This window comes from Rhinolophus sinicus, linkage group LG02 (genome assembly GCF_036562045.2).
Source record: "Rhinolophus sinicus isolate RSC01 linkage group LG02, ASM3656204v1, whole genome shotgun sequence".
NCBI lineage: Eukaryota > Metazoa > Chordata > Mammalia > Chiroptera > Rhinolophidae > Rhinolophus > Rhinolophus sinicus.
Window position 1 is genome coordinate 157,273,786 of NC_133752.1, and position 23,285 is coordinate 157,297,070.

The following is a 23,285-nucleotide window of genomic DNA, read 5'->3' on the forward strand; positions in this document are numbered from 1 at the left end:
ATGGGGCTTGGGGTTGATATGGCAGAGACCTAGGGAAAAAAATTGTTAAATGCTTCTAGCTGCTGTAGAAAGTATAGAAAGGAAAAGCCTTATAGACAAAAACAATTTTTCAAATAACCATGGGATTCCAGCTGAAGTTGGAGCCATATATGTGCAGTAAAGCCAAAATTCATGTGTGAATTTTTCCCACAATACTGGAGAACTCAGGGGTGAGACAATAAAATAAGAGGTGGAAAAACTAATTTGGGCTGGCATTCAGACCACTGCATTAACGTACCAGACTGCTTTAACCTATTCATTGTTTGTAAGAATACACATTTACTTATGTATACATGCAAACATGTTTTACTTTTTTTACCGGTGAATTTTCTGTATATTATTTCCTGTTTCATTATTTAGCATCCTTATTTATTTACTTATTTACTTACTTATTTAGCAGTAAGTTTACCTCATCTGACTCCTGGGTTAATAGGAGCATGGTTACAAGTAAATAGACTGAAATGGTACCTTAGCATTAACTTTAGAATTGTCAGCAATTATATGTAAAAAATAATTATTGGTAATTTTTACAGTAGTGATCTGATTGAGACATACAGAAGATGAAACTGATTAATCAGACAGAAAAAGTACTTAGATTTTGATGTTGTTGAAAGACTAACTCACCTTTTGTGCCAGATGGGTCAAGTTTCTGTTCTCTTATTGTTTGGATGTCATAGAAATAAATTGTTTTCTGCTGAACTGGAAGATTAGTTTTCCCAGACAAAAGAATTGCCAGTAGAAGATTGAAAAAAGTTGGTATTTTTATAACACTTGCACTCTAGTGTTATAATACATTTTGTGCTGGGAAGGATGTCATCTGGTTTCATGAGGAAAGGGGAATAAAGATTTTGAAGATAGCATTAAAAATTAGATTTTTAAAAACAACTTTATTGAGATATCATTCACATAGCATTCAATTCACCATTTCAAGTGTACAATTCAATGCCTTTTAGTATATTTGCAGAGCTGGGCAGCCAGCACCACTATCACATTTAGAATATTTTCGTTACCCAGAAAAGAAACTTTGCACACTTTAGCTATCACCCACCAACTTCCCAGCTCCTCCCAGCTCTAGGCAACGGTTAATCTACTTTTTGCCTCCATAGATTTGCCTATTTTGGATATTTCAGATATAAAGATGGCAGAGGTAGTTTAATAGTTAGTATTAATGATATAAAGTTTTATCACTGGTTGTGCTTTTCTGTGCTAATATTTTTTAATGTTGCTTATTGAACATAGTGAGATTTACTCACTACACCTCAAGCAAACAAAGGTTTTTTTAACTGCTGTGTTAAAGCCTGGAGCATAGGCAGGCCCTCAATATATATGTGATTAAATGAATGTAACCATCACCACAGTGATCTAAAACACATCTGGGCGTGCCACTGCGAAAATGCTTCAAAGCCTCCCCATTTCCTACAGGAAAAAAAAAATTAAGCTCTTTATCATGGCTTGCATCCCACATCATGTATCTCATCATTGAATCCTGCTTTACTGGAGTTTTGTAACTCATTGTTGCCTGCCTCCTTCCCTCCTCCTTTGTGCCTATATACTCTATATACCAATCATAGCTTGCTTTTTCATGTTTCTGGATTGTTTTTCTTCTGCTCACTTTACCTATCATGTCTTCCTACCCTGTCCTGGTTTACTGGTCTAACTGCTGTTCTTTCTTTAAATCTCTGCTTGTATGTCATGTGAAGCTGTCTTTGTTCCTTTGTTCTCTCATGAGACTTTGTACATAGCTTCAATTTTATACTCACCATATTATTTTAAACCTGTTATTTATTTGCCTGTCTTCTCTGATTTGCTTTCGAGCTCCTGAATGTCATTGACCATGCACTCATTTTTAGATCTAGGAAAGGGCCTGGAACTTAGTAAATACTCAATAAATGTTTATCGAATTGAGCTGAATTGAATGGGCTCTAGGGAACAGACTCTTAACCAAAGTAAAAAGATATTACAAACCAAAACCAATTCACTAATTTATGCTGAAGAATACTTATACTTCATAGATAGCTGAAAAATTAAATTATTAATCATTACTGTTTCTTATTGCTTTAATATCAGAGAAAGAAAATAAGTTTCTGAGTCAATGAAAATTTCTGTCTCTCAAAATAATATACGTCTCTTGGCCCCAGAACACTCTTTGTCCTTCTCTTTTGGACAGAGCTGATTTCAAATAAGTTACTCCTCTATTTATAATTACATAAACCATCATATGTAATTTATATTAATAAGAATATAAATTACATGATGGTTTATATCTTTAAAGGGGCTAAATTATTCTCTTTCATGTTGAATTTTACTCATTTTTTCCCTCAGATTTAATTTTTTAAAACTAGAGTTAGTTTAGTCTACCTCACGAGCCTAAGCACCAACCATTTGTTAAGTGTCTGAGTGTGCTAGATATTTTCATCATTTACGTGATGCTTTTTTATGTTTTTTGTTTTGTTTTGCGAAAGAAGTAAAATTTGAGATAATATGTGTTGCATGATAAGCACAAAGTGTTAGTGCTAGCAACATCTGTTTGAGAGATTTTTCTGGAGTATCTTCAGGCTAATTTATCGACAAGGTAAGACTTGTGCTGAGCTTTGAAAAATCATTGGGGTTCATGTAGATAGAGGTAGAATTAGGGGGTGTAGGCAAGTTGAGGGCAGGATCAGGAGGCTTGAAACTGAAGTGGTGATCTACACAATAGGTTGGAGCCAGATTCTAGAAGTCTGTGAATGCGAAGCTACAAGTTTTGAACTTTTATGTACAGGCAAAGGGAAGCTGTTATTTTTTGAGCAGGGCATACCATACTCTGAGTCAAAAATTAGTATAACATTGATGCCCAGAATTTATTACAACTCTTGGTACTTGAATGGTTTCAGGGAACCATTATATATGAAGCTGCTGCCGGAATACCTGTGAGGTAGTGAGGTGATTCTGTTGGAGACATCAGTTAGTATGGAAATCATTCCATCATTAAAAAAAAAATTTTGGCATCTACTGTATACTGCTATTTTGCTTCGTACTAGAGATAGAAAAATAAGAAATGTCCCTGTCATCAGGCACCTCACAATCTAATGAAGGGAGAAACTTTTCATAAGCATGTTAATTAAATGAAAGTGTTATGGGAGCTCCCAGTGGGATTGCATAACTTAGCTTCACAATGGAAATGTATTTGAGCTGAGTCTTTTATGAAGGGTTCCAGACACAGTGATGGAGAGGGATATTCTGGTGAAATATAATTTTTAAAAGCCCTGTAGTATGTAAGAGCCAGTTGCACTTGTGCACTAGTGAGAAGTTTAGAGCAACTGTAAGTTGAGGGCCATGATTAATATCTGGGAGTTTGAGTGTTACATGGAAAGGGTAGTCTTCAATGGAAGTGAATAGAACTTTAAATCCACTGCACTCTCTTTAACAATGCATTGAGTTTGAGCTTTTTAATTGAAAGACTCAGAAAATATTTTTTTAAAATAATATTACTTTGGAATGAAAAAATTAATGAGCCTCCCTCCCCCATTATATTTTACAGTTAAAAAAATGTCAACAAGATGCTTTTCAGAATGATATTTGAAAGAGGGTGGTATCCCTGAACAAATTTATGCTGAGGAAAATGTTCTTACAATTTAGTGCTAATAGATCAGTGGTGTTTGGTTCTGTATAAAATATAGACTATGAAGCAGTCTGTCTTAAAAATATAAGTATACAGTGGCCGTTTTAAGAAAGACGGATTTGATTAACCACCTTATTACAAGTAAATACCTTAATGCTGAAGATATTTGTAATTTTGTTATTGACAGATTTGACACCTGGGAATGTTTATCATGAAAGTATCATAGTATAATGGGAGGAATAGGTTTCAGACTTGCTTTAATAGCACATGAATTAATTTAAGCTCTAATATCCTTATGTGGCTAATGCTTCAGCAATTGTACAGTGTTATTGTTAGGATCAAATGAGTTAATGGCTGTGAACATATATACAAACTCTTAAATGCTACTAGATATTGTTTGCTATTATCTTCAGAGATTGTAGATTGACTCTTTATATCTTGCATCTAAAGCTGGCAATAAAAATTGCTCTCACGTTTCAATTCTCTGGATTTCTAGGTAAAACATATGGTTTGCTGATGAGAGTGGTTTCTTATAAAACTAACATTCCCAGAAAATAACCATTATAACCATGAACAGAATATAAGAAACTATTTAAGACATTGGAGAGGTCCAACTCCAGGAGTAAATTGGAACTGAAGGGGATTTGATCCTTGAATTGAGTGGTTCGTGGTGAGATCTACATTTATGTTTTTTTTCCCTGATGGCAACCCTCAATTCACGATGCTGGGCAGCTAGGACGTAAGCAGAAAAATACAGTTTTATTGGCTTGTGGTGTCAGTGGCTCAAGTTTGTGGTGGCCAGAGCAGCTGGAATTTAACGGGGAAAATCCAGAAAAGGAATGATGTATAGATGAGGAAGCCTCCAAATTTGAATATTAATTCACCCCAAATGTTTTTCTGACTCCTGAACTATGAATATACAGAAGAGATTCCATGGAGCCTGCAGAAAGTTAACAGTTAGAAGATGGTAAAAGCTGAGAGGGATATTATTTCTTACCCATAGGAGTATTTGGACATATTTGGACTTTGAAACCTTCCAAGTTAGAGAGGCCAACAACTTGAGCTTTCCAGTAAAACCCTAGGAGGACCATGTGTTAGGAGTGAAGATTTTGTTGTTCGTATAACTAAGGATTTTCCCTAAGACCAAGCCAAAACTGAGAGTCACACTAACCAAGCCATTACAAATTTAAGGTGCCTGATAGAACAATGTCAACATTCTTTAGAAGATGAGAATAAATCTTGAATCTCTACGTTTTATTATTTATAATACACAGAACATACAAAAATATTAGAACAGATGACCTAAAATTAATAGAAAAATTGGTCAATATAGAAAGATTTCAAGATGATATAGATGTGGGATTTAGCAGATAGGGACTTGAAAATAGCTATTATAAATGTGTTCAAGGATGTAATGGAAATGATAGTCATATAGAGTAACCAGATGGGGAATCTCAGAGAAATGCAAACTATAAAAGAAAAAAGAACCAAATAGAAATTCTAATACTGAAAGGACAATACCTGAAATTAGAAATTAAAATCTAAAAAAATTTAACTGAATGGGTTTAATAGCAAATTGAAAATGACAGAATATAGGATCTGGAAACTTGGAGACTGATCTATATCTATCACCTAATCTGAAACAGAAAATAAATGTGGAAAGAAATAAAAGAACCTTAGTGACCTAGAGTACAACATTGAGTAGTCTTATATACATCTAATTAATACCAAGTAGTCTAATATACATGTAATGGAAGTTCAAGAAGGAGAGAGAATGGATCAAAGAATATGTAAAGAAATAATGGCTGAAAATTTCCCAAATTTGGTGAAGATGTTAATTCCTGATTCAAGAAGCACAATGAGTCCCAAATAGGATACATACAAAGATGAGCATACCCAGGCATATCATAATCAAATAGCTGAAAAAGAAAGATTTGGAGAAAATTATGATCCAAGAGAAAAAGACACATCCCTGAAGGAGAACAGCAGTGCAAGTAATGGGTGACTTTACATTAGAAACAATGGAGGTCAGGAGAAAGAAAAATGTCAACCCAGTAGGAAAATATTCTTCAAAAGTAGAGGGAAAATAAAAACATTTTCAGTAAACTAAAATTAAGAGAATTTTTCACCACCCAACCACCTGTGTTATAAGAAATGGCAAATTCTTCAGACTAAAGGGAAATGACACTAGATGAAAGCTCATCTATAGTTAGGAAGAAGAGCACCAGCTGTCATAAATAGGAGGCTAAATATGAAGGGCTTTCGTTTTTTTCTTCTCTCAATTTTTTCAAAAGGCATATGTCTGTTTACATTTAAATGTGTTGTGGGATTTATAATATATGAAGCTATAAAATAGATGAGCACAATAGTGAAGAAGTTGGTGGCAGTAAATGGAAATTATACATGTTTGTGAAGAGTTAACAATATTTAGGTAGTACACATGCATGTTTTTATCCCTAGAACAACCACTAGAATATATTATAAAAGGATAGAGCTAAAAAGTCAATAAGAGTTAAAATGAAATACTTAAAATACTTGGATAAGCTGAACAAAGGTAAGAAGGGAAGAACAGGAATAAAGAGCAGATGGGACAAACAGAAAGCAAATAGCAGAATGGTAGACTTAAAACCCAATTATATCAACATTTACATTAAATGTAAAAAATTACTGTGCACAAAAAGCATGACACAAGTCTATGGTGTCTAAAAGCGACACTTTAAGTATAATGCCATCGATAAGCTAAAAGTAAAAGAATGGAAAAAGGTATACTATACATATATAAGAAAGCTGGTGTGTCTGTATTAATAATGACAAAGTAGACTTCAAGACAAGTGGTATACTAGAGATAAAGAGGAACATTTCATAATGATAAAAGAGCAAATTCACCAGAAATAATAATACAAAGTCTGGAATTTACCTAATAAGAGAACTTCATAATGCATAAACAAAAATTAGCAGATGGTAGTTGAACAGCAATGTGAATCTTAATGCTGCAGATTTATACACTTAAAATGGTTAAAATGATCAATTTTATTTATATTTTACCACAATAAAAATTTAATAGAACTAAAAGAAGGAATAGACAAATACAGGCTCATATTAAAGAATTTTTATCTCTTAGCAACTAATAAGACAACTAGACAAAAAAAGTAAGGTTGCAGAAAAACTGGGCAGCACTATTAACTGCCTTGTCATAATTGATATTTGTGGAGTGCTCCGTCCAACAGGTACAATATATACATTCTTTTTAAAGTTCAAATCAGACATTCTTTAAAATTGACCATATCCTTGGTCATAAAATAAATGTTAAAAAATGAAATCTTAATAAAGGATATCCTCTGACCACAGCAGAATTAAATTAGCTATTAATAACAATAAGATAGCCTTTAAGTCTTGGAAATTGAAACATCATGTTGTAAATAACTCATGGGGCTAAGGGGAAATCAAAAGGAAAATCAGAAAATAATTTTGAACGAAAAGAAAATAAAATATATCAAAATTTGTGGAATGCAGCTTTGGCAGTACTTAGAGGAAAACATATACTAAAGTGATCATATGAGAGAATAGGAAAAAATATCTAAGTTTCATGTTAAAAAGCTAGAAAAATACGAGCATATTAAACACAAAGTAAATAGAAGGAATTTAATAAATAGAAGTCAATGTAAGAGAAAGCAGGCAAACAATAGAAAAACTAAACAATGTTCTTTGAAAAGATGAATAGTTTATTGTTTTAAATTTATTTTTCAATTATACTTGACATACAATATTGTGTTAGTTTCATGTGTACAACATAGTGCTGTGTACAACATAAACTTCAGGGACAGAAATTCTGTCTATGTTATTGAGGGTTAACTGGAAAGTGGTGGGTGTAAGGAAACATTCTTAAATCATGGATATGTTCTGTTTCTGAATTGGGATGGTAGTTACAAGGGTGTATATATTTCTCAGAACTCATAGAATCATACACCTTGGATCTCTTTATATTGTTGTATGCAAATTTTGCCTAAGGAAAAAATCCATTACTGTGACCCTCCATTGTTTCCCTGTATTATATTGCTTTTCTGCGTTGACTAACAAATAATTTAAGTGTTGTTTCTGCCATGATAGTATTTCTAATACCCTCTGTTGAAATAACTTTTCTCCCTACTCTTAAACCATGCTTAAACCTCAGTCTTAGCAGTTAAATAATCCTGTTTTGTTTGCTGATTATTAGAGCATAAGTTTCTTGAAGCAAGGGATGTCTGCTAATCATTACTGTATCTCCATAATCCCTCGCCCAGAGCTTTGCATATGGAAGATTCTCAGTTCGAAAAAAAGGATATGGTGTAGGTATGGTTGTGTGTGCATTATTTTCACCACTACCCAGTAGTACTGTGAGTTTTGTGTAAATCAAGTATATTTTGCCATGTAGTTTAAAACTAGCTGCCTAATATCTGTGCAAAATAATTCATTTGTTTAAATAATATCACATCTTATTCTGTCAAAGCAACTGTACCTTGCTTCTTCTACTATAATTACAGTACTCTAAATAACCTTGGTCATACCACCTACCTTATATACCAAATTATTTTGAGGTGTTTTCCCCTAGCTACACAGTTAATACTTTCTTATGTTTACATATTTGGCAGAGATTTTTTTTTACAGTTTACACAGAAATATTCAGTGGGTAACACAAAAATCACTCATTTGCTGATCATATATCACCTGTTTTTTACTTAAAATGTTTCAACTGTGATGCATTGACTTTTTTTTTCCTCCTTATGTACCTTCACCCATAGTCTTGTGTTACTCTCTAGCTGCCACCACGTTATCAGGTTTATCAGTCTTCAGTGTTGATATTCTACATGGTCCTCAATGGCAGAGAAAAATTAATTTTCCAGCCTGGGGCCTCAGTTTGGCATGTTTTATTATTTTAATTTCTTATCTGTTAAAATGGAATTGTGAGTCATGAGCTGAAATTGAAAAGTATGTCATCAAATGAATTGTAACGATAGCAGGTGGCTAAATTCAGTGTTCTTTTTTTGCATTTAAAGCTTTTGCATTAAGAAATCATATATTAAGTAATATGTGATTTATATTATATAAATCATAATTTATGTTTGATGACTGTCATGTAATTATCTTGTCGTTGATATGCTTTGATGATGACCATTTCTTTTGCAAATCCAAGAATAGAGACATTTTAGTAAAAACATCACTCATGTGATTATAACTTGAAAGAAGCATATGAAAAAACTCAAAATCCAGAAGTCAGGTAGCTCTAGCTGTAGCGCTGAAGGAACAGGGTTCTTGGATGTGGTTTGAAGGCACTGGAGTATACCTTTTTAAGGGGAAAATGTTTTGCCATCCTATGATGGTAAATATAATGGGAAAGGGTCAGCTTTGGGGGTGTTTTTGGGTTGAAACAGTACTACACCATCTCTGGTTTATTCATAATGCTCAGTGATTGGCTTAGAGTTTGACACTTAACATACATTCAGATATTTGCTGGGTAAACAGCTCAGAAAGATTACAAGAAATTTAGTCTTTGCTTTCCAAGAAAATACAGTAAATCTTCATTAGGTAACATTTTCAAAGCATTTACTATTGATTCTAACTGCACCCCCTTTTTATTTTCAATGAACTGTTTCTGGGGGAAAAAAATGTTTAGAGTTCATTTTATAGTTATATGTGAAAGGATGCCAGTTTGAAACTGCAGAGTTTTAAAGAATAAAGCATAGCATCTTAATATTTATGATATTCTTCTAACTTATTTGAGGTATTCAGAATGAGCAAACATGGACATGGTTTGTAAATCAGTGACAGATATAAACAGAATGCAAGCTAGAAGACAGAGGATGGAAATAAAACTAGTGGAATTACAACTACAGTTTTGTCACTTGATTTTTTTCACTTTATTATAAGGCACTGTTGGATATTAGAGAACATTGCTGATAACCCTCATTATACTCAGAACACTTTCAGAGGTTGTCACTGAGTTAATTTTAGTGTTTCGACAAATATCAAGATTCTCTGTGACTAGAAAAATATAAGGTGGAGATTTGGTTTGAGGATGTATACTTATGATAGCATGAGGTTGGGAGACAAGTAAGAGAGTGATTATTGAACTATACCTCATGGTATATTCAGAGGATAATTGGCTAAATGACTGCACTGTCTAAAAAAACCTTTTCTGTGCTTCTCAGAGTAAAACATTTCTTCCTTTAGTAGAATTCAGCGCCTCAAGAACTATAACATCAATTGCATAAAATTTGTTTTAAATATAATATAATGTAATACAGTTCCCTTAGCTATAATAGTTTTTCTGTTATAGCTTGACTTACAATTAAAACCATAAATCATAGAGCTCTTCTATGGTAACGCATTGTCAAACTTCATATCATTTGGGGATTTAAGTAAGAAAAAGAACAGAGGGTGAAGAGAAATAAACAGAACATGGATGCAGGATCTAATTCCTTCTGCACAATTCCTTTTGGAAGGAGAGGCCCGGGTAGGCCTGTGGGAGGCAGAGATTAAAAGACAAAATGTAGAGAAAAATAACTTTAGATATATAATGTTCGTTATATAAAATATTTTAAAAATTTATTCTCATTGTGGAAAAAAAAATCCTCAAGTCAAAATTTTTTTTGCTCCAAGTCATCTTTTAAACTATCTACTTTGTTGTTACCTGTATTTTTTCCTACATGAAATGTTTACTATGTATGTTAAAGAAAAATAAAATAAAACTCAGTTTGGCACAGTGTCCAAAGCAAACAGTGCATGTTTACCCTTACAAATGAGAGATGTTTTCTTTTAACTAATATTCAGCTGTTTTCACAGTAACACATTAGAGTCAAGAGAATAATAAGATATTCCGTTTGCCACTGGTGGGTCTGTATTAGTTAAATCCAGGCTGCAGTTCCCCAGCCAGTGAGTGTTTCTGTGTCAGGTGCTGGGCCTGGTATGATTAGGGGTGACTGCTCCCCCATAACCTCTTTGCCCAGTTATTCTGCAGTGCTTTACTGCATTAGCAGAGGTGAGTGAACAATAAAACTTCTAAAGGGATTCTCAGAAGTCTTTAAAGATGAGACCAATGCAAATTAGTGTCCCCTCTTAGGAATTCTGCAGAATTAAGTTAACTGATTATTAAACATTTATTATAGCTTGACTTACAATAAAAATTTATTATAGGAACCACACTGCCTGGATTTTGATACTAGTTCTATTCTTTGTAGCTCATTTGCCTTTAAAATGTGGATAATGATGGTACCTACCTTGTAGGGTTGTGAAGCTATATGCGTTAAGGTATCTTAAGCCCTTTGAACAGTGCCTGGTGCATAGTAACTAGAGCTGTGTACTAGCTATTACTGTTGTTGTTATTGTTGTTAAATGATTATATGTTCAAGATGAGTTTGTACTTTCAAGTAGATTTTCATGTACTTGGAACATAACCATCACCCTTGTGGAACTACTGGAAAATCAGTGACATGTTTATTGTGTTTTCACTAGTCCATGTTATCAGATAACCATGTTATCAGTTAAGAGAAAGGGAAAAGTTATGAGTTGTAAAATTCTGTCTTTAATGACCATCTATTAGAGGATGCTTGTCTTTAGTTTCATAAGTGAGAGCAATCTGATTCCTTTAGAGCAAGAATGATGGCGAATGTTCAGTTCAGTGAAGGGCTTGTTTGGTTTTGTGTGAGGAACCGGCCCTCTGATGGCAGCAGCGGCAGCAGGTCAGCTCAGCCACTGTGGGGCAGAGGTCAGGCACCCAGGAATGCAGGGTCTTTGATTCACAGAGCTTCAGTTCTTGACACTGGGAAGAAGGCTTAACCTGAGGTGCAATAGCTGGGCTTGTCTCTCTTGTGGTGGCCCAACCACACCATTTGAAAGCGTTCGATTTGAGGGCCCCTCCTTAGTTTTCTGATAGGCAGGTGCTGGTACTGCTAGTTGGACCAGAAAAGAGCTTATTTGTGAACTTGAGTTTAGAGAGGTGATCATGGTGCTGAGAACGTTCTAAAGATTTTTCACTCCTCATGAAAGCCACGCATTTTTGCTACAGTAAACCTACTTTCCCTTTCTGTCAGCTTGGTGTGCTCTCTTGCCTGCAGGAGATAATGGCTTTTGCCTAAGATGTGGACCTTGGGTGCTTACTGTTCACTTTCACCCCCTGAGTTCTTAAAACCTTAGATCAGTGGTTCTCAGACCTCACTGCACATTAGCACCTCCCAGGGAGCTTGTACTAAAATAGAATCCCCTGGGACAGGAGCCCAGACCAATTAATTAAAATCCCTGGGTTGAGTAGAGCCTGGATACTGGTGTTTTAAAATCCCCCTGGGTGACTCTAATGTGAAGCAAGGGTTTAGAACCCTTGATTTAACTTACAATAATGAGATCCTCATGTTAGCAGGGGACTACTTGTTTGGGATTGACTGCCCTGTGTTATCAATATACTCTTTGTCCTATCAGTACATTCTTTGTCTTTTATCTTGTTCCTGATTTCCTTGGATTTAGAGGACTGATAACGAGTCCCTAATACTGCCTTGACTAAGGCTAGAGAGTTCCTGCTCTTTTTAGTCAGTCTCATGATAAAATTTTCATCAGTACAACATCAAAGAAACCTCTTATTTATCTGCAGTCTGCACATCATCAGAGTAATGGTTTTTCCTCAAGAAAGAAATTGGTTAGTTCTTCCTACCGTAAGTTTGGGTAGATGATACAGCCGTGTTAGACAGGTTGCATTGAGCTGGTTAAGGGAAGAGGGAGTCAGGGAGGTAAATATATTTTTTGCTGAGTATCTTCTCCATTTTAGGTACCAACTGAACGATTTCACTTAATTATCCCACCAGTCCTATGAAATAGATGGTCACCTGTGCATTAAAATGTTAAGTAACTTGACCAGGATTTTGTGGTTAGTAAACCCAGAGCTGAAATGTGACCCAGACCTGTTCCTATGCTCTTTCCATCATAAACCACAGCTACCCACTATCTTGTATATTTGGCCTCCACAAAGCCTTGGAAATTTATTTGTATCAAAATATTTTTATCATGAAAGGTAATTAAAATAAGTAAACTAAGTTCTTTTGTTTTACTTTTAGAAGAGAAACATTGGGATGCCAATGTATAAAACATTTTATTTTGACTAATCTCTGGAACCAGTCTTTAATATCTTTAAAGGTTGGCAGCAAGGTGCGAGTTCCTTTTCCCCATCCTGGTATTAGAGCACCGACTTATAAATTTTAGACCTAGACTCTTGGCACTTATGGATTTCAAATGCTGGAGGGCATTCTGTTTTCAAATGCTGGAGGGCTAAAGTAATCGGTTTTCTATAGCTGGCTTAAGAAACAGGCTAATATGTATGTTTGTGTTTTTCTTTTTGTCTTTTCCATTTTCTTTTTCCTTTTAGTTTTTAAAACTATTGTGTTCTAGGATGAAGTAGTGAGTAGTAAAGTACAAAATATTATGTGAGCTTCTTTGGACCTGAAAATGATTCAATTTCTGTATCCATTTCAAGTGCTTCTTTCAAGTATTCTGTGCAGGTCTTTAATCTTAATTCATCACAAAGGGTGTTTGGAGAACAAAAGGAAAGATTATGAGAGGTAGAGAAACAAAATGTAAAGGTTTTCCTCTTTAGGACTTGTAAAATTTATTTCCAAATCCAGTATATTTGGTGTTTACCATTTTATTGCTTTTCTTTTAAATAATTGGCAATATAATTATGTACAACTGTCTTTAAGAAAGTATACAACCAAATAGAAATTTCATTCATTTACAGCAATAAAACATATATTTAAGTAATAGATTTGGTTATATAAGTTAATATCTTAAGGGGAAGAGGCCAGAAATATGCATTTGCCTGAGTTGATCTCTCTGGCTCTCATCTGAAGATTCTTAGGAAGTCTTTAGATGAGTCATTTTCAGAAGAGAAGATCTAGTTGTATCTAGAATAACAAATAGTTTTATTGTCATGAATCACTGTGCAAGTAAGTTTGCAGAGCTAAATGGTCCAGAAGAGTTACTGCATAAGATATTGCTATATGATTATGAAGCACAGCTACTTGCTCTTTAATTAATACAGAAAGTTTAGATATATAGTTGCCTTTGCATCATTTCATAAAACATTTACTAAGTGCCTACTGTGTTCAAGATATTTTAGTATCTGCATAGAAAGTTAAGTATGCAATCAAGTAGGATAGGTAAATAATTTATTGTAATGCAAGGTACAGTGACATAAATTGAGGTTCAAACATTATGTTTTGTGGGTGAGCAGAGGAAGAAGTGATTCAGTATTGGTATAATTATCATAGTCCATGGATTAAAGTATAAAACAGATTTCTTTTAATACTGTAGGTCCAGTGATTCATTTAGTTAGTTACTCATAAATGCTTTCTTCACTTTCTTAGTTAATTTTTCTGTTTTCACATGTAGTTTTAGCTATTGTTTGGACTAGGAGTTATTCTTAACACTCATGTGACAGTTATATATTTTTTCTGCTGTTTTCAGAATTAAAATAAACTAACTTGAAAAATAATGGACCTTTTCACAAGATGTTTATATCCGTAGCCTTTGAGGCTGCTATGCTTTGGGTTTAACATAGCTTAAAAGTCAGAATAACTTTGAAAAGCACATTGAGTCAAGTGACTTCTCACTGAACTATGAGTACCAGTGAGCACGGTTGTTCAGTATTTGGAGTTGGCCTTCTGAGCTCTACCATCATGAACCTACCATGGAACATACCCGGGGAACTTGGATCAACAGAAAACACCCGGGTGTCTAGATTCACAGTTTTCAGTTGAAAGAGACATTGAAGTTTATCTAGCCTAACCCCTCAGTTCAAAAAGATTGAATCTTAGAGATGCTAGGAAATCAGTACAGTGGTCAGAATAATATGGAGAGATCTTTGATACTGATGTACTAATATCACTACTTTTGTTGTTTTTCTGGTGGATTTAAAATGATATACTTATTTGCTATGTAGAATTTTGCCAGCCATTAAATATAGACATTTAAAGAAGATGACAATTAAAACATGAGCATTTTTGTTTGCATTTCTATCATTTTAATAACTATTATTTGCTTCTGAGTCTATCATTTTTCTGCCTTGGGTTTCTACTTATGAGGGTGAACATGATGCTTGATGGCAAAATGAAATCATAGCTAAGCATTCACAGAACAGAAATAACTAAAGAAATCAATTAGTGCATTTATTTAAATGAAAAGTGTATCTTTTAAACAAATCAGAGAGTTTTGTCTTAATCCCATTTTATATTGTAGAATACAGAATTACATATGTTAGTACTGGATAGGGATAGTTATTGTGATGTTTTGCATGATGTGTTTTGTTTAGAATGCATATACATAATTGTGACTTTTGCCCATTCTTTTTCATTGTAATTTGTGTGAGATAGAGAAGAATCAGATTTTTCTCATTTTTCAATTTCACTATAGCATAAAAATATCCTTTTTTTTTGGTGACTCACACACATATATACATAATTGAATGAAAATCATTCTAATACAGCATTAACTGTTATTCTTAATGTGGTGCTAATAAGACCAAAGTTTACAATAATCTGTGGATTTCTTATTGCAGGTACATGTTGGGACTTGCAGCAATTCCAGCAGTTATACAGTTTTTTGGCTTTCTTTTTTTACCTGAAAGCCCTCGATGGCTTATTCAGAAAGGACAGACTCAGAAGGCTCGTAGAATTTTATCTCAGATGCGTGGTAACCAGACCATTGATGAAGAGTATGATAGCATCAGAAACAACATTGAAGAAGAGGAAAAAGAGGTTGGCTCAGGTATGTGAATTTCGTACTTATATGAATTTACAAACTACATGGTGGTTTGATTGAGAAATTATATTTTAGTTTTATTTAATCTCTAAATTATGGAGTGGTTTTATGTGTGTAACCAAAATGAAATAAATATATTTTAATATATAATAAATATATTTTATAAATAAAATTTATTATTATATAATTATTTATAATTATTATTATATAATTTATTATAAATACATATAATAAATATATTTTAAATATATAATGTTACAAAAGAATGACGAAAAACATCCCCATCATGCAACTATTCTAACACATAATTAGTATTTAAAATTTTGTATAATCCCTTTTATTCCTTCTAAATTCAATGTACGTGACATAGTTGTCATTATTTTGTGTATATGGGTAGTTTTTGATTGTATGTTTATTTTATATGTAAATTGTCATATATAAAGATACATGCACATTATTGACCTTCCATATTAATTAAAAAGTCAGTGTGAACTATTGTCAAAATAAATCAGTTTAGTAAAATTAAATACCTGTTTACATGTGTTACATTAATTTTCATACTAATTTTATAAGAATACTTTCATATACTAGTTTGGGGAATAAGAATACTTTCATATACTAGTTTGGGGATAATTTTGTATTTTCCTGTTATCTTTAAGATATTTGTCTAATTGAAATTTTGCCATGTCAGAAAATCAAAAAAGAGGAAGTTTCTAGTTAATTTATGTCGATGGGTTTATTTTCAGAGAAGAAATCATGTACGGATCTACAAAATTCTCAGGCAGGATCTATAATCTTGACAGTGGTTTGGCTAAGCAATTTGTAGGATGCAAATTATAGGAAAAGGTAGCTATTTTACAATACATGTTTTTTCAACAACAGCCTGCCAGCTTCACATTTCTCAAAGTTGTTTTGTTTTTCTCTGGACCTTTTTGCCTCTACGTTAATTGGTAGCTTAAGTGGATATGCTGACTTATATTACTCAAATTATTTTTCATACCTGAGAAACTGCCAAATGCACACACCCCTTTATTGATATGTCGTACGCAAGTGTTGGAAGGTCTATTCACTCACCTTTTTTTTACCATTTTTGGTGGAGCTGAAGGTTATGCTTTCCTAAAACAATAGAATAAACACTTTGCAGAAGCTGGCCACTGTGTTAGCCGTACATGGCTTGACTTAACTTTATATAAATGCAGCACAATATTGTGATGTTATTATCTCCTTGCTCAGACTCATTGGGAGCCCATTCTAGGTGAAGGTCATTTCTAACATTTTTAGAGCATATACTGTGTGCCTGGTATTGTCAGCTTTTCCAGAATAGCACATTAGTGCCACTACTAAAAGGAATTCTGCTTTAATAGAGTAATTTAGAATTCAACATTGCGTTAATTTTTAAAATAGGATTTGTAAATGTCTATCTAAATTACAAATAACTTACTATATACTCCTGTCTAAATTCCTCTTAGCAGTAGCTTGAATGAAATACGAGGTTTTGTAGTAATCAGTACACTTGAAACCCATAGGCTAATAATGTGCAAGTGGAAAACTTTTCAGAGTATTAGGTTATTAAATACTACTCAGAACCTAAGTTTTTATTAATTTATATGAAGGACAAGACAACTTAATAATAATAAAAAACCTTCTTATTTAAGAGTAGGTATAATATTGATTTTACTACAAAGCATTGCACATGTAGTTTTTTTTGATGACTTTTAAAAATTTGTCTGACTGGCTAGCCATGCAGTTGTTGATGATGGACACTGAGTTTCGTGACTATCTGGAACGTATAACCAAATGAATTTCTTTAGAAACTTGAGGTACATAAGATTGCAGTTTTCTGCATCTGCTTTAGTTTTTATCAGAAATCTTTGGGAGTGAAACAGGGTACTATTTCTTGGGTGCAGATAAAGTATTTAGCTACTTACCTATTTCTTAATGTTGCTCTATATACACATTTGGTACAGGTTTTTTAAAATACTGTAATGTTATCCACTGACTCCTAATAACATTTGTGTCGTGCTTGGGTAAATATTGTACACTTTGTAACTTAATGGAATTAATAATTATCCATTTCTGGATTTGTATTATTTGAGTACTATCATCTTGCTTAATTTAAAACTAATCTCATGTTCTTTTTTAAAAGTACAGAATTAATAGCATTATGAAATGAATGCATACAGACATATTGGCCAGTGTTAGTAGTAATTTTGGGCCTTGATTGAGAAATTTGACCACAGTGAGACATGTGGTACACAAGCATGAATTTTATTTCAGCATTCTCATGTCCAGGAGCAAAATTCTAGGTCAGGTTAGTTGGAAAGCAGAGACAGGTGCTAGTGCCTGTGTTAACAAACTGGGAGGGTCCTGGGCTCTCAGTGTACATTAAAAAATGATAGGCTAGATGGACAAATACAATGAAGAAACAACTAACTTTGCAATAATAAAAATGTCCTGGCTCTGAGAAGATTAGTCAGCCATTGCGCTGGAGGGTTAGACAGTGACTTGAGTTAATCGCCTTTGGATCCTAGAGCAGTGAATTGTGAGCCATGACTTCAAGCCTAAGAACTCTGGGCAGTGGAGTGTGGCGGCCTTGACCTAGCCTCCACGAAACACTCAGATATTCCAGAAGGTTGGAAAGAAGTTGTTTAACGAGGCCCCTGTTTCTTTTAGGGAGAAATGCTTTATGTTAGACGTTACCTGCTACCTGTGAGCTTGCCAAATAGATCTGATTCCAGATCAGTAAAACACATCCATCTCTAGGAGTTTCCAGTGGATTTGGGACTTGTGACTGTTATGGTACTTGCTTATGTGACCCTTCTCCTTTTGTAGGACTTTTTTTTGTTGTTGTTGTTGTTACTTGAGTTTATATTTGATCTCTTTGAGGAAAATAGGCATAACTACTGAATTACGTATTTGTTAAATTAATTTTTTGGATGTGTGATATGTCAATGCACATGGCATTTGCTTCTCCTGGTTTCAAAACACACTTTATTAGTGAATATGGCGGCTGCTCTGGCCATGTTAACAGCGGAGGTGAGGCTCACAGGCCATGCCGTGGAACAGGATTGGATTGTAATGGGACTTCCTTTCTTCTGCACATGGTATGAAGGTCACCCTCCTTAGTGTGTGATTTCTCCACTGTAGTCGGCAAAAAAAGGGGGCAGTTTATGGGAAAAGCGAACAACTGGTTTTCACATGTGTTTAACACTGTTTATACATCCTGTAGGACTAATAAAGTGAAACTAGAAGAAACAACAGCTTGGTTTGGAAAGCTCCCTGGAGTGGGAGATAGGGAAATGAAGGCTAGCCCTGGCCCAATCTCAAGTTTGTAACCCTAAAAAGATTTTGGGGGAGTTGCTGAGCTTTAGTTTCTTTGTAGGTTTGCCAGAAAAGAGAGCTAGTTTATAACAGCTCCGCAGTCTTGATATTTTTGGAGTTTTAAAAGTCTGTGTGAAATGCCTGTGTTTTTTTTTTTAATTTCTGTTTATTATGCAGATATTTATTGATTGACACTCGGTAGAGATGGGGATGTAGCAATAAATAAGACATAAGGTTCTGGCCCATTCTGTTGGGAAGAGGCGAACAAATGATATAAAAGTAAATAATTATCAGGTAACTGAAACTGTAGTAATGGCTTTGAAATAAACAAATAAGACAATAGCATATTGATAGAGGGACTGAGAAAAAGGGCTACTTTAGGTGGGATGGTTAGGAAAGGCTTCTCTGAAGAGGTGAATTTGAAGAATGAGAAAGAATCAGCAATGCAGAGATCTGAAGGGAAGAGTGTTCCAGGCAGAGGGAACAGGAAGTATAAAATTGTATGAATCATTAAGTGAACCACATTAATTGTTTGGGAGTTTTGGTAATAGTTGTAAAGTGTACATGTACCAGATTTTTCAAACATTGCAGTAAGAACAATAGTTCTTTATTAATCCCAGGTTACCAAGACTAAGCTTTGAATTAGTAGGGACACAATTAGTACTTTTAGAATTAAAAGCACGTTTGAGTACAAAATAATATTTCTATCATTCTGTTGGTTATCTTTTGTGGTTTTCTTCCTAGTTTATTTCATGTTGCATAGATAAGTATTATTAGAGTCATAACTTGTATGTATAGCAGAGGTAAGAACCTGAGAGAGACCTAGGTATGGCAGTGATTCACAAACTTTTCCACTTAACATCAAAGGTGAGTGGAGAGAGGCTGGCCTTTTGGGACCTTGGTACCAAAAGGCAGCTGCAGTAAGCTCAACATTTATTTCAATTTTTATGCTTTATCCTAGAAATGAAGACAAGTTTGCATGCTGTTCTATAATATAACTGTTTCACTTGACTCTAAAAATGTTTTTTTCTGAATATCTGTAGTGTCTATTCATTGGCTTTATGTGTTCCATCAGTATGTCATGTACATGGCCTCCCTCAGTTTGACAGACATGAGGTATATGCTTCCCTCAGTTTGACAGACATGAACTTAAAGCATTTGGAGTTCCTTTCCTGAGTAACCTGTAAGGCCAGGTTTTAAAAGTTGGGTCTGCTTATATTACTAGAGATAGATGGTCATCTCTGAATGTACTGGGCATGTAGAAGGGCAGAGAGTCGTCATCGTCAGGAGCTTTAGTTCGTAACAGTTAAGCTTAGTTTCTCCCACAACAAGAAAAGTAAAATCAATCAACCAAACAGGCAGGATTCTTCCAAAGACAATCTTAGGGAAGAATCCATTAACGAAGGTCGTGTATTCATATACTTTCTACCACCTTGTTTGACAGCACTAATTGACTTCTTCAATTTCCTTTTTTAAAATTGAGATATAATTGACACATAACATTATATTAGTTTCAGGTATACAACATAATGATTCAAAATATGTATATATTTTGAAATGATTATCACAGTAAGTCTAGTTAACATCCTTCACCACAGACTGATAAATCGATAAATTGACTTTTCCGATTTCTTATCTTGTACCAGAGAACAATAACTGTACTCCTCCTGGGATGAGGTGAAAGAGGAAAGCAACGGCTTCTGCTGGCACATGTCTTAGCAGAAGAAACTCCTTAGGCAGGGCTTGGGGAAAGTGTCAAAAAAGTCACCCTCTCTGCTATTCCTTTCTCTGCTCCGTAGTGGGGTATTAAGGCAGGATCATTGGAGGGAAAATGTAAACAAGGCAAACTTTCTCTCACTAGAGAAACATGCACATGTTGATGTTAGAACCACCACACAAAAACAGGGAAAGAAGAAACAGTGTTTGGGGAGAAAGAAGTTGTCAGGGCAGCTTCAGTGCAACAACAAGATGGGGCAAACAAGGGAGAGACTGAGAGCAGACTGCAGGGCACTGGGGAGCAGCCCCCACAAACCTATTGTCTATAGCATGGGGTCAATCCAGAAAACTTAAAAATGTTTACAGGCTTTTTTTTTTTTTCTTAAAGGAAAATACCTTTTTCAAGTGTCCCATCTTTAAAAAACTTACAGACACACACACACACACACACACACACCTTTTTACAGTACATATTACCTAGATGACATAGATCCTAGATACTTCCAAAATAAATTTATTAAATGTAAGAATATCAGTGAGACAGTTAGCCCTGCCCTTTGGTCACTAAAGTCTTAATATTTGGGCACATGTGAGAAGTGGCAATCCAGAGGCACTACCTTAATGCTTCGCATTGAGATTTCATCTAGGCTCACTGGTTGTCCTCCCTGTGACAGGGCGTTCAGGTTACCTATGCAGTGTATAATCTATGAGAAAACATCTAAGCCAACACAATTTGCGTTGTTTAATCTTATCAACTAATCATCCAGTAATCTGAGTTATTGTGGCTCCTCGTTTTGCCTTTGTCCGGTAGTTTAGTCTCCAGCCTGGCAAGGAAGAATGTCGTAGGGAGCAAAATTTATACAAGACCCTCCTGTTCAGTTAAAATTTGATTTGATTTATCTCCAGCTCTTTGAGGGTCATGTCTGTTGTGTACAGGAAGGGACAGCTGCATCTTTCTCTTTTTTTCATACAGTAATTTTGCAATTAGGTCATCAAGTCTTAGCTTCTCATAAGTTATTTTCTTTTTCTGTGAATTGATATTCCCTGTAGCAATTTCAACAAATCATATTCCGCAGAGAGGTCAGAGAGGGTAGGTATTTATCATATTTTGATAGAAATCCTTCCAAAAGTTTCTTTAGAAATCCAATTCTAGCATAATGGCATTGCAGTAGAATGCGCATTATAGTTGACATCTGATGCACTTAGAGGAAAGTAGTCATCTTTCTCAATATTTTTGGACATTTCTCTTGTATTTTCTTCATGTGGTGGCACAGTGTTGTCTGACCCAAAGTAACGCATGCATGTTATTTACTGGATGAACTTGAAATAGATATGGACAAATCATTTCTCGGCAAGATGACCCCCGATTTTATGAATTTCGGCAAAGAAAACATTTCTATATCTAATATTCTTGAGGTTGTTGCAAAATTGCAAAAATTGTCAACATGTGAGGCTGTTACACATATCTCCTATGGTAAACAGTAGATTAAAACAAAGGGTCAAGTTTAAAGCTGCTTTGCTTCTCTATCCCTGCGTTATCAAGCTGTAAGCTGAAGGAATATTAAAATAATATACAACTCTATTCCATTTTTAGTAAAATTTATTTTTTTTACTTGTGATGACTTATTTAAAAGAAGCTTTATTTAACTCAACATGACTTTAAATAAAGGCTGCCTTCTATTTTCGAAACCAAAGAGGACTTTTGAAATCTTAAACAGTATTAGAATAGTTCTTGGATTTTACATTTAAATGTCATTGACTTGTCTAAGATTTTCCACTCATCAGACTCATGGGAGAAAAATGTTTTTCCGATTACCTGTAAGCTTTCAAGCCATTTTCCTTGATTTATATTGAAAATCCAGATGGTCTTAGTAAGTTGATAGGTAATACTTGAAGGCTTATCTGTCTGCTTTCTTGCTATGATGTACTTACGTCCATATCCCATGAAAAGAAATCCACGCTGGGGGAGTTTTTACTGAGTCAAAATTTTCTTTTTCCCACAGCACATTGTAAAGTTCCTACTCCTTTATAATGCTCTGTATTTAATGTAATCAAAACAGGAGGGAAAAACAAAAAAGGTAGATATTTCAAAAAGAGTATAGTTTTTAAATTTCTCCTTCAGGGTAGTTCATTTCCAACTTAACACTAAATCTATCATGTAGCACAGGTGATAGTCTGCATTGTAAACTAAACTATACTCTGGAGATTAGTTTTCCTCGAGAAAAGACAAATTGCTGTGTCATTTAAAGGTTACCTAGTCTTTGGAGTAGGTTAGAGGAAGATCCTGATCCTGAAGAAAATACAATTTTCTCCATCTTAAAGGGGTGGGCACATGGGGCACTCTTTATTGTTGGGACTTTTTAGTAGTAATAGGATGATTCTAAAAAACTCTAGAATCATAATATTAATAACTATGTCATGTGCTATCTGGAAAAATGTGCCTGTTTACAAATAAATATCACAAGAGATCTTCTCGAATGATTCTCAAAAATCAAAGGAATCACTCTTAATTTTGTTTTTCTAATATTTTAAATTCAGTTTGTATTTAGAAGATAGAGTGGTGAAATACCATTGATTTTCTTCTTCCTTTACCATTCTACCTCAGGCCCTCTGACCCTCTGGTCTACCCACTGAGCATTATTTTTAATCAGTATCTTAGTGAACACTTACCAGAGATGTACATTTCAGTTACCTTACTTATCAGCATCCATATTGCTTGAAACGTAGTAGCCTTCAATAAGAGATGTGTAGGAGAAAAGTACTGGGTTTATGAAGCTAGAACAACAATAGATTGCTGTACAGGCAAACCTCGGAGATACTGTAACTTCAGTGT

The 23,285-nt window shown here is 34.4% G+C and overlaps 1 protein-coding gene across 1 annotated transcript in view; it reads left to right on the plus strand.

Moving 5' to 3' along the window:
* Positions 1-23,285, plus strand: part of SLC2A13 (solute carrier family 2 member 13) — a 308,538-nt gene that overhangs the window by 53,640 nt on the left and 231,613 nt on the right. The window contains exon 3 of the mRNA XM_019736318.2: positions 15,213-15,421. Within this exon, the coding sequence (XP_019591877.2) occupies positions 15,213-15,421 (209 nt within the window). The remainder of the gene's footprint in view (positions 1-15,212; positions 15,422-23,285) is intronic.